Source organism: Papaver somniferum, chromosome 1, assembly GCF_003573695.1.
Source record: "Papaver somniferum cultivar HN1 chromosome 1, ASM357369v1, whole genome shotgun sequence".
NCBI lineage: Eukaryota > Viridiplantae > Streptophyta > Magnoliopsida > Ranunculales > Papaveraceae > Papaver > Papaver somniferum.
In genome coordinates, this window is record NC_039358.1 from 1,035,096 (window position 1) to 1,050,880 (window position 15,785).

The window sequence follows — 15,785 nt, forward strand, 5'->3', positions numbered from 1 at the left end:
GGATTATCTATTACCACTTGCTATTTCTCATAGTTGCGAGCGGCTCTTCGAACAGCACCATAATCTCTTCCTCGAAACATGATGCAGGAGCGTCGCCAGTATCTGAACCAAGTGATGCAGGGCGGAAGCGTTGAATAGTACAAAAATCTAAAACACATGTTTCCGAGATACCACTCTCAAGGAAAAACACTACTTTTCATAATCAAAATATTCTCCCCTAATATGAATACATGGAGCTCTTTATATAGATAACTCCCATCCAAATAATCAAAATACTTATTCTTTAAAATAAGACATTTCTAAACTAATATATAAAACATATTAAGCTCTAAAAAATCAAGGTGATACTCTTAGAGTTACTAAAACACCGTCCATATTATTTGTGCCAAATCAAAACCGTATCCAATAAAATGGAACAAAAACTCCATTTGAATTCAAATTAGTTAAATTTAGTTTTTAACCGTATCCAATAATTCCAATCGTACCCTTAACCATATATACGGTTTCTTCAAAATAGAAAATTTTGGAGGAAATACAATTTCAGCAGATCGTATAAGAGGATTGAAGATCTTTTCTACCAGAATCTTCCTCTATTTAGATTTTAGAAATTAAAAACCATATCTATATTCTTATCTCTTTCTCCGGTTCGATTATGATGATTTCAGAAACTAATTTTCCGATCTCGGTTTTGTTTCAATTTAGTTGAATAACAGAAGAGATCGTAGATTTCAATCCTTCGAATCTGAAGATTGATATGTATTGTTGAAGAAATTCAATTTATTTTGGTTTTCGGTTCTCATCTTCTTCGAAGAAAAGAAGAGAAGTAACAATTTAATCCTTCAAATTGTTATCTTGAGTCTGTAATCATACATTGGAGTAGTCGGATCATATTCATCAAGAACGCGATTTCGATTTCCAGGTATTTTTATTTATTTGATTTGTTTTGAATTTTCTAGCTGATTTCATAATAGAAGTTACAATGATGTTACAATTTTGGATCGTTGTTCGTATTGAAATAGATTTTCTTTTATTGATTATGTTTGTTTCTTGTTGTTCATGGTGAAATCTGTGTGAATGGAAATTTTTTGTTGTTAAGCTGTCATATAGTTTTCAGTTTAAATTGAGTGAAACCTTTTTTGGTTCCATACTTTGCTTGTAGATATGGACTCTGTCATTGCAGCTGTATGTCACAATGAAGCTTCATTGTCGTTTCGTATTGGTTTAAAATCAACTCTCATGGATTTGAAGGATAATATTTGTTTAAATTGGGTTCAACTATCTCCATTCACTATTGAAATCATTCACAAATTTGGTGAGCAGCAAAAGGTACTTCAGTCTGATTTTGATCTCCAAAAATCTGCTGTGTTTTCTCTGTTTAACAAGTTACCAACACTAGACTTATATGTATATCATAGAGGTGAAAGTTCAAGTTCAGTATACTACATAGGTGCTAGTTCAAGTTCAACATCCCATGGGACACAAGTTGTACCTGTTAATCAGCCACTAGTTACCACTGTCACTGTTTATGATGACCCTCAAGTAGTCAAAGAACCATTGAAATCCGCTCGTTGGATAGGTTTCTTTCACAGTGTTGAACAAGTGTTTCCAGGAGGTGTGGACCAAGTGCGTCACGACTTGATGAAGTACCATGCTGCAAATGGCTATGCATATAAGTTAACAAGAAACGAGAAGTTGCGGATTGCTGCTTGTTGTGCTAACAAGAAGAAGGACAAGTGTAATTGGCACATGTATGCTGTTTCTTGTGACGGTGTTGAAGGAAGTCCCTTTATTATCAAGGAGTTAAGTAATCAGTATAGTTGTGACGGTGGATTTCTTAACGTTCCAAATGTATCAAAGAAGCTAATAAGTTCCTTGATCAAGGATGAGATTAAACAGAACCCAAAGAAGAAGACAAAGGATATTATGGAACAAATTAGAAGAGAATATGGATTTGACATAAGTTTTTATTATGCATACGCAGGGAAGATACATGCACTGAATATGGCATGGGAAGAGGATAAGAATTCATTCGCTTACTTGTATTGGTATACAAAGCAATTGTCTGAAACCAATCCTGGATCCCGTGTTGTTTTGGAAACTGACGCGAGTCAAAAGTTTGTTAGACTGTTCATTGCCTTCGGAGCATGTATCCGTGGATTTAATTACTGTCGTACCTTACTATTCATGGATGCAGCACATTTGAAGAGTAAATATCTCGGTCACATGATGGCAGCAACAAGACTAAACGGGGATAATGGTACTGTTTCTTAAACTTTTTCTGTTGGTTTCTTTTATCATTTTTTTTGATGAAACCTTTTTTTGTCTTGTTGGTTTCATCATTTTTTTTGCTGTGCTGTTTTGTCATTTTTTTCTGTTTTGTTTGATTTTGCAGGAATTTACCCTTTAGCTTATGATGTGCTTTCATCTGAGAATGATGCGAACTGGAAATGGTTTATGGAGAAACTCAGGGATGTCGTTTTTCCTCAAAGACAACTTACATTTGTGAGTGATCGAGGTAGTGGTTTAGTCAACCAAATCCCCGTCGTTTTTCCAGGTGTGTATCATGGGTGGTGTTACTTACACATGTCAAACAATGTTAATGCATGCTTGCCTAAGTCAGCCAAGACATATAACAATTATATGTTGAAGTTTATGAAAAATGTGCATATGCGAATACACATATAGAGTTTAAGGAGAGTTGGGATGACTTGATGCTGGTTAAAAATCAGAAGCTACAAGAATATCTTAGTAGAGCTCCACTTGATAAATGGGTTAGTTTTTTTTTCCCGGGCTGTCGATACGGGGAGTTGTGCTCAAATGTTGCTGAATGTTTGAATGGTTGGGTTAAGGAAGAGAGGGAGATGCCTATTGCTGTCATGGTTGATAAAATACGACTGAAGATTATGGAAATGATGTGCATTCGTCGTGAAGAATGTGTGACATCGTTCGATTGGCGAGGAGTTTTGTGTCCAAAAATGGAAACTGAACTCTATAACAATAAGATGCATGGCCGTGAACAGTGTTACCAAGTCGTCTGAATTTGTGTATGAAGTTCATGCCTCATTAACACAAAAGGTTGATTTGAAAGAAAAGACATGCTCTTGCAACCCTTGGAAAATCAATGGCTTCCCTTGCACCCATGCTGTTAGGTGTATAATGGGGAATGGTGAAGATCCTTATGAATATGTTTAAGACTACTTCACCACTAAGTTCTATCGAGAGTCGTATTCAAGACCAATCCATCCAGTTTCCACAGTTGAAAGGCCTGCGACAATTTCACCCAAGTTTGTTGTTCATGGACCTAAAGTTTTGGCACAATCAGGTCGTCCAAGTAAGAAGAAAAGGATTCCTAATACAGGTTCAATTCCCAAGAAGAAGATGAGAACTTGCGGTGTCTCTAATGAATTGGCTACTCATAATCGAAGGACGTGCTTAATAAGCAGACATGAAGTTTTTTTGAGACTGATTTACTTTTAGTTTTAGTTCAGACTTCTTCTATTCTATTAGCATTTTTCATATAGTTCGTAAACTTTGAGTATCTGTTTTAGTTTAGATTACAATATGCTTTAGTCTACATTTTGAGAATTCATTTTTTTCTGTTGATTTATATTCCTGTTATTGACTGTTATTGCTCATTTATATTCTATTTGACTGTTATTGCTCATTTATATTCCTGTCTTCTTGTCTACAGTAAAACATGTTGATTTCCAGCTGGTATTTCACCTGTAATATTATGGAACCCTTTTTTATTTCATCATTTTTACTGTTATTTTGTAACCAAAATAGGTTGGATCCTTTTTTTGGTTAGATCACTGCTTTTGTGAATGCTTTTGTAATTGTCTTGGCTTTTTCCCTTAAACTTTTGCTTTATTATGAATTATTGTCATTCCTTGAAACATATCAATTTTTCCTGTAAACCAACATGATACGACCCTTTCCCATTTGGTTTCACCTGCAATATGGTGGAACCCTTTTTGGTTTCATCATTTATGCTGAAATCCTTTTTGGTTTCATCAAAATACAGACATACATAACACTATGCGCCAATATGGTTTCGGTTAAACATAATTGAAAACATTATAAACATTGTTTCCAGGTAGTTGACAGTACTCCAATTGAAACCATTCATTCACAATTTAAACCTTTTATAAACTATTACAAACATTCAAATCTATAAATAGTTGACAGTATACATAACTTTGCTCTCATGCTTTCCACCCTTTCTGAAATATTCTCCCAATGAGACTCTTCATGCATCAAGGAGGATCTTACACACCAGCTTTGGTCTCATCTCATGCACCTTTAGTGAAATATCATCTCCAGGAGACGACACTATGTTTCCCTTCAAGAGGCTCTTCATGTAATAGCAATCATGAAGACCACAATCATTCCTGAAACAACCAAAAAATTGTCTCAATATTTAATATTTAAAACTCCCATAAATAAATAAATAATTTTACCGAACTTCCAAACATAGGTGATGATTGTTCTAGCTTACCCCATTTGTTGACAACATGATGGTGTGTGCATAGTGTATGGCGGGGGCTGAGTTGTCTACTCGTCACGCGGGAGCTTTGCATCGTGCTTTATAAATGCTGATATTATTCTTTGTCTCATGCTTTTAGCAATTTTCCTGTATTCTTCTTCAGTGGAATCCAAGGAGTTGTAGTGAGAAAATTCTGCGGTTTCAGTATCAAAAGCTAGCAGTGTCCAATGGTCTACCCCATCTCTAACTGTTGTCAGCAACAGAACGAATAAAAATTGTACATTGTAGTCCATTTTGTCGATGAACGCTTCAAATGCACTACCATATCTCATTCCTAGTGAGTGACATGTTTGAAAAATACAAGAAAACAAATTCCTAATGAGTGACAGACATGCAAGTGTTTTTTTTCTTCGTAATGAGCGACATTTTTTTCTTCCTAAAGAATGAAACAAAAATTGGTTCCATCAAAATAAACTATATAACCAACAACATTTGAACCAACTATTTCCACTCATAGTTGGATTCTACAATCAGTTAGACCTACAATCACAAAACTGATCCCCCGCACATCATAAAATGTTTAACTGAAGAGTAAGAAACAAAAGATGCAATTGGTTTCACTCAACTTGTTTTTGCTACAAAGGTTTACATTCAAAACAATTTAACCAAATTGATACTAAGATCTTCAAATTACAATTCGTATCCACATCCTAAGTAAAACCCTCTACTCAAGATGAATGCTTCAAACTAACGAATCTTGCCCACACTTTTAGATGGAAATTTATCTAGTATGCTAGTACTAACAAATCCAACTTAGTCAAAGATGCCAAAGTCAACTAATCCAGTGCACAAGAATCTTGTCATGCTTAGTAAGAATGTATCTAATAAATTAACAGTAACCAGAAATCAACTCTAACCGGAAATCTTGTCCATGCTTAGTAAGAATGTATCTACTAAATTGTAGAGGAAACTTACATAGGCAAATGTGCTTAGAAACATAACTTTCTTGTATTTCGGATTACCATCTGGTTTCAACTCTTCTTTGAGGATGTTCTTTTGCAATTTCAAGATGTAAAACTCAATGATTTCTCCTCCGACATCTCCCTTTCTCATCAACAAATCTAGCATCCTCCCAGATATTATCAGTTGGTGCTCTTTGTTCTCCCATGCCGTGTAGAAGTAAAACTCAAGCTAGTGAATGCTGGATCTAAGAATGAAAAAAAGAATTTTTTTAGAATAAATTTTTTGACGAAACCATTTTTGGTTTCAGCACTTACCTTTCAGTTTTGTTTCTGAAAAACCTGCTCACAAGGGGTCTCTAACTTTCATCGAGTACCTTCATAATTTTCAAGTTTTCAACTGCTTTCAACTTCACATCCTTCACCTCATACACCTCCTCATTCTTCGCCTTCTGCTTATTCTTTTCATTAGGATTTTTTCTCCAATCGCATTTAGTTTTTGTTCTTCTCTTTTTCTCAGTTGTATAATCCCGATATTTGACTGGTTCTTGCATTTTTCTTCTGTCATCCCTTAGTCATTGTCACTCTGCGTCAGTCCTAAACTGAATAGTTTCATCGTCTTCTATATCATCTACATCCTCTACCATTCCTACAGTTGAGTAGTAGTATACACTTTGCACCTTTGTTTTTGACGAACAACCTTGCTTTGCATAAATGGATTCCATTTTCCGAATAACATCCTCACTGTCTTCATCATATATAAACCGAGTTTCATTATCTTCTTGTTCAATATTTTGATTCAAAGAAGAACATTTCTTCGCCTCAGATTCGACCTGTTCGTCCACCTTGATATCCTCAATAGTGTTTGGAGTCAACTCCATACCCTCTTCTTGTTCATTCCCTGGATTTGATGAACATTTCTTGGCCTCGGATTCGACCTGCTCGGCCACCTTGATTTACTCAAGAGTATTCGGAGTTAATTGTTTAGTCTCGTCCTCCGATTTTTATGAAGATTTCTTCATTTCAAACTCAACCTGCTCGGCCACCTTGATTTCCTCGATAGTGTTTGGAGTCAACTCCGAAGCCTCTTCTATTTATACCCCTCCTTTTCCTTGTTCTTTATCAGACTCTTCTATTCTTTGTTGTGGTTCTGGATCTAATGAAGAGACAAAATTGCCAGATTTTTCTGCATCTCCAGACAGTGAAACCCTTTCTGGTTCCATCAAAACATCTTCAACAACATTTCCAGGTACTGAAACCTTTTATGGTTCCATCAGAAAAGCTATAAAACCTTGTATCATTGCTTCACTAGGTTGAACCCTTTCTTCAACATCCTCTTGTCATGTTCCTTCATGCAGTAAATGCTCTTGTTCTGTTCCTTCATGCAGTAAATGCTTACCGGCAATACGCATCATTTCATCCTACGCCTCTGCACCTTTCACCACCTGCAATAAAAGGTTTAAGATACAAAATGTCACATACTAACATACAAGCAATACAATGTAAAATTACTTTGAACCAGTTTTTCAAATAAAAATGTAAAATTTATAAAATAAAAATAAAAATAACCAAGACATAAAAAAATGTAAAATTTCTATTTAATAATCAATAAGTAAAATTCGCAAATCAAATCTAACATATAAACCTTTAAACCTTGTGCTGGTCATATAAAAATGTAACATTTTTGCACGTTAAATTCTTTAAACCTTGTTCATCTCAACATCTGAAAACTAACATATCAATAAAAATGTAACATTTTTCAATTTTATTATCAATAAGTAAATTCTGCAAATCTAAACTAACATATCACCTCAACATCTGAAACCTTTTCTGGTTCCGAACGAACATCTTCTTTCTGGAGCAAGTCTACTTGGACTCTCTTATACTTCCTTCTGGAGTAAGTCTTCAATGATGGTTGAAACCCAACCTCAGCGTCATATTTTTTCAATACTGCTTTATCTTCTTCGGAGAGTCCATTGTTGCCAACTGTTGTAAGCTTTTCAATCACCATTCTTGCCCACCTGTATTTTGCCTCGTAAGAGTTTTCTTCAACTTGTGCAGGCACTTCATTTTCAGCAATATGGTCTGCAACATTGTCTTCAACCGGCTCTTCAGGTTCAACAGAATCTTCAACAACAATATCATCTTCATCTATGGGCTCAACCAAACGCTTTTCTTGATCGTCAAATTCAAGCAAGAATGACCCCTTGCGACGATGCATATTCTTCTGCAGTACACAAGTAAAATTTGTTTCAACTAATTTTTTTGATGAAACCAAAATTGGTTTCAGATAAAATTTTTGATGGAACCAAAAAAGGTTTCATAAAAAAAAAAGTAAATCTTTCTCTTTATGATGATATTAAATTTGAAATGGATTGATAGAAAAGTAAATTTTCTTTACCTCAGAGTATAGATCTTTCTTGTCGAAGAAACCGTCGAAGTTTTTCAATATTTGCTGGAAGACATTGCCAAGGTTCCATCTAGCAAACCTCGGATACCTGTCGAGCCCATCCTTCCTTTTGGCAATCATAGTCATCTCTGCTACCCAATACATAAAAAAAAAACAAGATTCAAATTAAGAATCAATATCAGATACATTATAAAATAATATAACTTATTAATCAAATGAAAAAAAATTAACTTACCAGCGGGTAAATTACGCAACCAGCTACGTTTTCAACATCTCCATCACAATCTATTATTGACTCAAGTAGATAATCATGTAACACTTGTGTCCAACAAACCTTGTTCATATCAAATACCATATACAAGTACTTGGCAGCCAGACTTCGCCCACCTTTGTTGGGGACGAATACCGACACTAACAGGAACATGACGAAAAACATTACAAACTCGTCTGCTTTGGTTTCATCAGCTGCGGCTTGCATCATGCAACGTTGAATATCATCTTTGAACGTCTTCTTACTTCCTTTAAAATACTGAGCGACAAAGATTTTAACCTTTTTCTCCAGTTCTTCATCTATGCCCACTTTTTCATCCACTTCTATACCCTCCATCATATGTAGACTAAAGATAACAAAGAAATGTTCTGGAATTGTACGCATAGTCATTTTCTTCGATCTACCTAACCTGAAACACAATGGTAGCTTACCATCTTTTATGAGTTCAAGTGACTGTAAAACCATCATGCCTGCTTTTGTCTTTTTGACGAGCTCTTCTTCTTCCATTACACCATCAAAGAATGGATCAATGAAATGCCAGAATGGACATGATTTAAGAGCTAACAAATGCGGTTCTTTGTTCTGTATCAACGCCTTTATGTCATCTACTACTTTGCACAAATGATGCAACGAGCATCTATACGACTCTGTCTGTTTTTTCACCTGTAAGTGAAACCAAAAGTTAGGTGAATCATAGATAAAAATAATGAAACCAATAACTAAAAATGATGCAACCAGATTTAGTTGCATTAGATAAACTAGAAATAAACACGCTAAACAGAGAACAGAAAAATAAGAGCTTTAGTTGCAAATTATTTTTTAGATAAGCTATGTGTTCGCAAACTCAAGAAAGAAAGAAAAAGAGGACAAAGATCTACCAAAACTGATAAGCTATGTTTTGTTCGTCTTCTCACACAACAATAAGAGCTTCAACGGTTCATAACTCCATATACATCATTCTCATATACATCATCCTAGAACCTTAGTTATGTCACAATATACCTTAGCAAGCATCATCAGTTATAGTGGAACCAATTTAACAATTGGAAAATGATGAAACCAAATCTGGTTTCGTCAAAAAAGCATATTATACCTTAGTGATACCAGTAGCACCAAACCATACCCATCAAAAGATTATAAAATCATATATTGATGAAGATGATGGAAACCAGATTTGGTTTCATCAAAGAAACCATTGAAGTAAAAAAATCTACTATGAAACTACAGAAACCTAAGTATGAAATCAGCAGATGAAACCGAAGATTCATAATCGAATTTCTACAGAACTTAAGATTCAAAAAGTGATGAAACCAAGTCATGAAACCAAGTAGATGACTATGAATCGAATTTCAACAGAACCTAAGATTCATAATCTCGAATTAGGTGAAACACCATCAAAATAAAATAAGTAAAGAGAACATCTAAAGAACAATAAAACTAGATTTACCTTTTGGAGATCTTTTTACAACCAATTTCCTAATAGGTTTCCTCTTTTCATCTTTCTTTTTCTCTTGCTTCTTCGCCATTTTTTTCTTCACCTAATTTCTTAAGAACATAAAACTAGGTCAAAATAAAATGAAACTTCAACCTAATTTCTTTTCGAGGAAGGTTAGACTTCTTTGTTACTAGTTCGATTAATTGTTTTCTGTAGAAAGAAGATAAAGGAATCAAAAATGGTTTCAGATCTGGTTTCTGAGGGAAGAGAGAGGGATGTTTTTGATAGTTTCTGAGTGAAAAGAAGTGTCGGTTAATCGAATAGGGAAGAAAATAGAAGGTGTGGGAAATAGACGGAAGGGTTATTTAGTCAGTTTAGGTAAAATGGGGTAAATGTATTGGTTTTGTTTTGTTGGGTCTATTTTAGCTCGATAAGGATCCCCATGATGTTATAACGCGCGCATTACATATAAAATCCCTAAATAAATAATTATACTTCTAAAATATTCTTAATAAATAAAAACATCTTAATTAATTACAATATATTTTGTTAAATAATTAAAATATATTAAATAATAATGAAAATATCCAAGCATATTTTCACCCCATGAGTACTTCACCAAATAATATTATACATACCATGTCACTAATATGTATTATATTAAAATGTCTAGGTTTAAGCTCAAAATGGGGGTTGAAGATTTAACTGGAATATCAACTTTTGTCGCCCACCACCTGGAGGCTCAGCATCTCCTCAAATGCACTGCAGCGTCACTGTATTCTCTCCACAAGGTGAATAAGAAACACTGTACATAAATCCAATTAATGTTAGATAAGCATTTCATACAAATACTAATTCTACAGTGATGTCATTGGCGGGAATAATGTATTCACTCTCGAAACCATTCTCCGTGGACATGAATGTTGGGATGGAAGTTGGGCTCAGTCTCGCCTAAATGAGGTAACCAACGAACTAAAATATTTGTAGTATTTGTTGAGTTAAATACGCCGCCATTCAATAAAACCTGATTCTGACAAAGCTTTCCATCAAAAAATTATACAGGTTTCTGGAGTCTCGGGAGGTGATGAAAACAAGTTTATTGACGCACCGAATTCCGTCAATAGCCAGGGGAAATCAATGGAAGATATCGATTGAGTAGAACCGGCCCCAGTTATATGTGTGTTTTCTTTCGTTTTTGTCTTTTAGATGTATAGTTAGTCGACCAGTGATACGTTCTGGTGCCAAAAAAAAGTATGCCTTACTAATTAATGTTGGGTTTGTTTCACTGACTCCATAATGGAAAAACTTGCTCTAATATAAATGAATGTACTCACCCTATAGTAAATTATGAACCGAATAAAATACACCTTACTCATTTAGCCGATAAATTCACCTATGAGCTGAAAAAATCTATGGACATAAGTTCACCGCACTTAAAATTCACAAAAACTATTTATCCTAATTCAGTTATCAACAACTGAAAAAGATTGAAAGATTCATGCATTACTGATACAGGTAATAACAAACATGGAAAGAAGTTTCTAGATAAGATAGATGAAAATATGAACCTGATATCACTAAATGGATAGTTGACTCTAAGATTGCTGAATCAAGTGGTTAACACCGTGAATTTCAATGACCCGCTATTGAGTTGGAGAAGCTCTTGAGTTACTGCACCATGCTTCATGCATCACCTGTACGCGGAACTACTGATGATTCGGGAAGAGAATGACAAGATGGATTTGACGTTACGGAAAAACTATGCAATGGAAAGGACATGGGATAATACCATAATTGAATCACCAGAGCATATGGATGGTAAATACATGACAATAGTTCCTGCGATCGAGGAAGAATTTTTGGAAGGATGTAATTATATTTATTGCTCATCAGATGAGGATTCCGCATAATCTCCAATCTTTGGGATCATAAAAAAAAACATTATGTAATGTCAAAATAAGACAGTTTACGTGATTTTTAATCAAAAATGTCATTTAATTCATTTTTTTTTTTAAAATTATAAATTCAAAAAAAATGAAAGTGAATTCGATTTCTTAATTATTCTGATGAAAAGTATTTAAAGTTTTCATAGCGACGAGTTCTTACGAGTCGAACTAAATCTTATGACGATGTGTGATAATTACTAAAATTATTATCATGAAAAATTGTACCTACGCATGTCGTGCCGTTAGGGCAAGGGCTATTTTTAGTAACAAAACAATTAAAGAAAACACTTATACTAAAATATTAAATCTCTAAATTGTATAAATACATTTCCACTGCTAAGATAACACCAATAAAAGACCCAAAATTATTTCATTGGGGTCACAATATTTACGTAGCGAAGGTCGAAGGTCGCCTAAGTGAATTATAAATTTCACCGGTTAGGAATGGCGATATACCTGAAAGAATTGGAGTGTCACTAATCAAGGAGAAGCTTATCTAGCACCTGTTGGAATTTCATCTTCATAATCATCATTTAGTAACATAACCATGATCAAATAAATACCTCTATGCTGAAAAGATATTATCATAGCATTCTCATATTGTACAATCTAGAAAACACTTACACAACTACTAATTCATATTAGAAACTAGAATAAATAATCTTCTTGGTTCTGATTTGGATATATCATTAATATGACTATAACAATAAACACAGTCACTACAAGTTACTTCTGAATTAGGCAACATGAATAAGAACTATACAATAACATAATACACAACAATATACATGTTCTATAGAAGGAAATAAAAGCATATCAAAATTGAATAAGGTTAAATGACTTAGCTTGTACTTCTATTTCCTCTTACCCAACTAATGGAAATCACAAAATTCTGAATGTAAATATGAAAGAGGCTAGAAGAGGGCTTAGTCATTACTTGAGTGGTTATGTGTCATTCAACCTTTCCATTATTAGTTGGATGACACCTAACTAGATGAGTCATGTTTAATCAACATGACACCTAAGCAACATTAAGTTAATCTTAATTTGGAAAAAACTGGATCCATCTTAGATTAGAAGTAAATATAGATTAACTTAAACTAAGCTTGATTTGTTGCTAAACCAACATAAAGTCTAACATCTCCCACTTTGGTTTGCGACAAATTCTTTACTGAAAACCGCAAGCTCAAGATAGAAGCACGTTAGCATTCGACTATGAAGACCTACACATCATTAAATTAAAATGCATACGCCATTTTCGTAATCAGAAAACTAAGACGTACAACAATCCTAAACTAAGATTTATGCTTTCATTTTATCTTTACACTTAAAGATGTTGAGATCACAATATATGATGCTAGACATTTTCACATGATCTCAAAAGATCGATACCAATGTCTCATTAAAGAAACTTCCTTATCCTTATTATTACAACTAGGATTGTATCTCATTCGAGACACTTCTTTAGGTCTTATTCAAAAGACTTCTTTTGTCTCGAAATAGTCGTTCATATCTCTGCTAGGATATTTCTTTATAATCTTAATTTAAGATATTCATCAATGTCTCATTTAAGAGATTATGGTAAATGTCTATGTTAAGAGACTAATAAGTTTCTGACAATCTCAATTGAGATCCACCAGTGTCTCTGTTAAGAGACTACCAGAAGTTCTTTATGATCTCAAAAGAATTCTATACCACCAATATCTCAATTATAAGGAGACTACAGTGAATAATCACAAAACAGATCTGCTAATGTCTCAATTAAGAGACTACAACAAATGATCTACGCCAATATCTCATCTAAGAGACTACAGCAAACAAAATACGCTAATATCTCTGTTAAGATACTATAGCAAATGTAATATGCTAATATCTCAGTTAAGAGACTACAACAAATGTAATACGCTAATATCTCAGTTAAGAGACTAGCAAATGTAATATCCGAAGACACTTTCTTTGCTCAATATGAGATATGTCGACTTCTTGTAATCGATATGAGCCATGTCGACTTTCTGTAATGTTCTTGACAAAATATAAACAAGGACAAGTGTAAATGATAAGAAAAAGAAAATTATCACACTCCCACTGTTCTTTAGAATTCTGCCATTGTTTATACTTTATCATTCTTTATTCAGATAATATGAATTTCTTACTAAGAAATAGCCATCTTTGTTTAGATGATATGAACTATATTGTCAAGATAGTAATCATCTCTTCCAGTAGATGGCATAATTCATGTAACAACTTTTGGAGTAAAATAATACATATTAAAAACTTTAGAACAAATTCAATACGATCATAAGTCACCTTTGGGTAAACCCATGATACATGAATCTCAAAATACTAAGTAAAACTTTTACACAACATATAACAATGTATGAAATATGATTCATTTTAAATGCTATTACTAGTATGAATCTCCTTTGGGTAAATTCACAAATATCTGAAATGAATCACTGTCAAACCATAATATACATGCTAATTATCATTTAAACAACTATACATGCAAACGAAATAGGTAGCATGTTTATTAACAAATATAACATCTTAAACTCGAACTAAGATTCGGTATCATCGCAAATCACCTTTGGGCAGAAAATACGACATACATGAGTCTTATACATGTTTAAGACTAACATATCATACCAAGTGAACAGAAAAACCATTAAAACCTTTGGGCCAATGGAGAAGTTGTCACTATTATGAGACATGATTCATTCACGATTTTATAAGCATAAACCACCTTTGGGTTGATTCATACTCATGACTTTAGAATGAATCATAAGCAAACCATAGCAATCATATATTTATTCTAATTAGAACACTTTCAATACTCTCAAAGCATCACGTTGGCAATACTTGTCGAGTAATGAAAGAGACAGATTATTTACAATTACAATTCTTTAGAAACTGAAAAACAAACGACATGGTTACATAAACTAGTACACTATGAAGTTAAAATATAATCCTTGAAGAAAATATACCTTCATCGCGACTGCTGAAGTTCAAATTTGTCTCGTAAATGAAAAACATACCTGATTGCTTCAATAGAATGACTTAGAAGTTGATAAATCACATGGAGAATATTCTTCAATGGCTAGACAACTCTCCCATATGAATGCCCAACCCCTGAAAGCTCCGCCATTCAGAAGCTTTACAACTATGTCACCTGCTAGTTTTTCATTCCATATTGCACCTAAAAGTGGAACAACACCAATTACAACCCACATACTAGACCAGCAATTCAACTCATCTATTGTAAAAATTCAAGGATTGTTTTCCGGCAGGAAACTTCCCCACGACTCGATCAAAATAATCCATCCACGACCCAAAAGTCTTTGGAATAATGTTTGCACGTCGATATTATGGAAACCAACTCTCTCCCACTGATGAGAAACCTCCATTTTCTAGAATGACCACTGCACAAGCTGTGCGTTTCTTGATAATGACTATGTAATAGAGTTTCACCTCATTATACAATGCACTGGGATCAGCCCTTCCTAGTAGGAACTCTTACATGCACTCCGGTTTGTTACGTTAAACACAGACGTGAGCAACTGTTGGTCGGAAAACTTCTCACAACATAGAACTGACATTAGAGTGTGCAGACATTCTGAATACCCATCTGTTAAATCAAGCACAATTAGAGGGGTCTGCATCTTTTCCAAGCTCAATTTCGCACTTATCATAAGCACCACCAAGCACAGTAGCAGGCCTTGCAAACTTGTCATCAGCAAAATATGGAGGGCATGTGACAAGAGCTACCTTTAATTCAATCAATGCGTGTCCTGGTAAGCCATCCATACTACCCTTTCACATTATGACTGACATAATCATTCCCATCAAACTTAGACAACCAACAATAGGACTATATGAATCATTAAAAGAGGTATTTAAGGGTGCATGCATAAAATCTTGACTTACATAACCAACATATTTACCCCACAAGTAAACAACTTCCATCGTAAGTCCAAATATAAATAATTGTAATGAATCAACTTCTTTCTTGATTTCATTTTCCTCAGTAACATGAAGTGATGCATTCTGGAACTGCTACACGCTGATATCTTGAAGAAGATGAAAACACCAGGAGCAATTTCCCACTCCTAAGGATCATCCCTTCAGGTTGAGAAGCGTACTTCTCGTATCCATTGTCGGAAAAGTAACATCTGCATTTGTAACATGGATCTTTCATCCATAAGCTTAATTGGATCTGAAAACAATCAGATTTTTGTGGTTGCTTGATAAACTCAATGTAAAACTGTTCTGGATACAAGT

At 34.2% G+C, this 15,785-nt stretch overlaps 1 protein-coding gene across 1 annotated transcript; it reads left to right on the plus strand.

The window, feature by feature from the left end:
* The first annotated feature begins 1,161 nt into the window (after nucleotides 1-1,161).
* LOC113330103 lies at nucleotides 1,162-3,038 on the plus strand. The gene is made up of 3 exons (XM_026576965.1): nucleotides 1,162-2,257; nucleotides 2,393-2,554; nucleotides 2,650-3,038. The coding sequence occupies exons 1-3, from the start codon at nucleotides 1,162-1,164 to the stop codon at nucleotides 3,036-3,038; spliced, it is 1,647 nt and encodes a 548-aa protein (XP_026432750.1).
* Nucleotides 3,039-15,785: the final 12,747 nt, after the last annotated feature.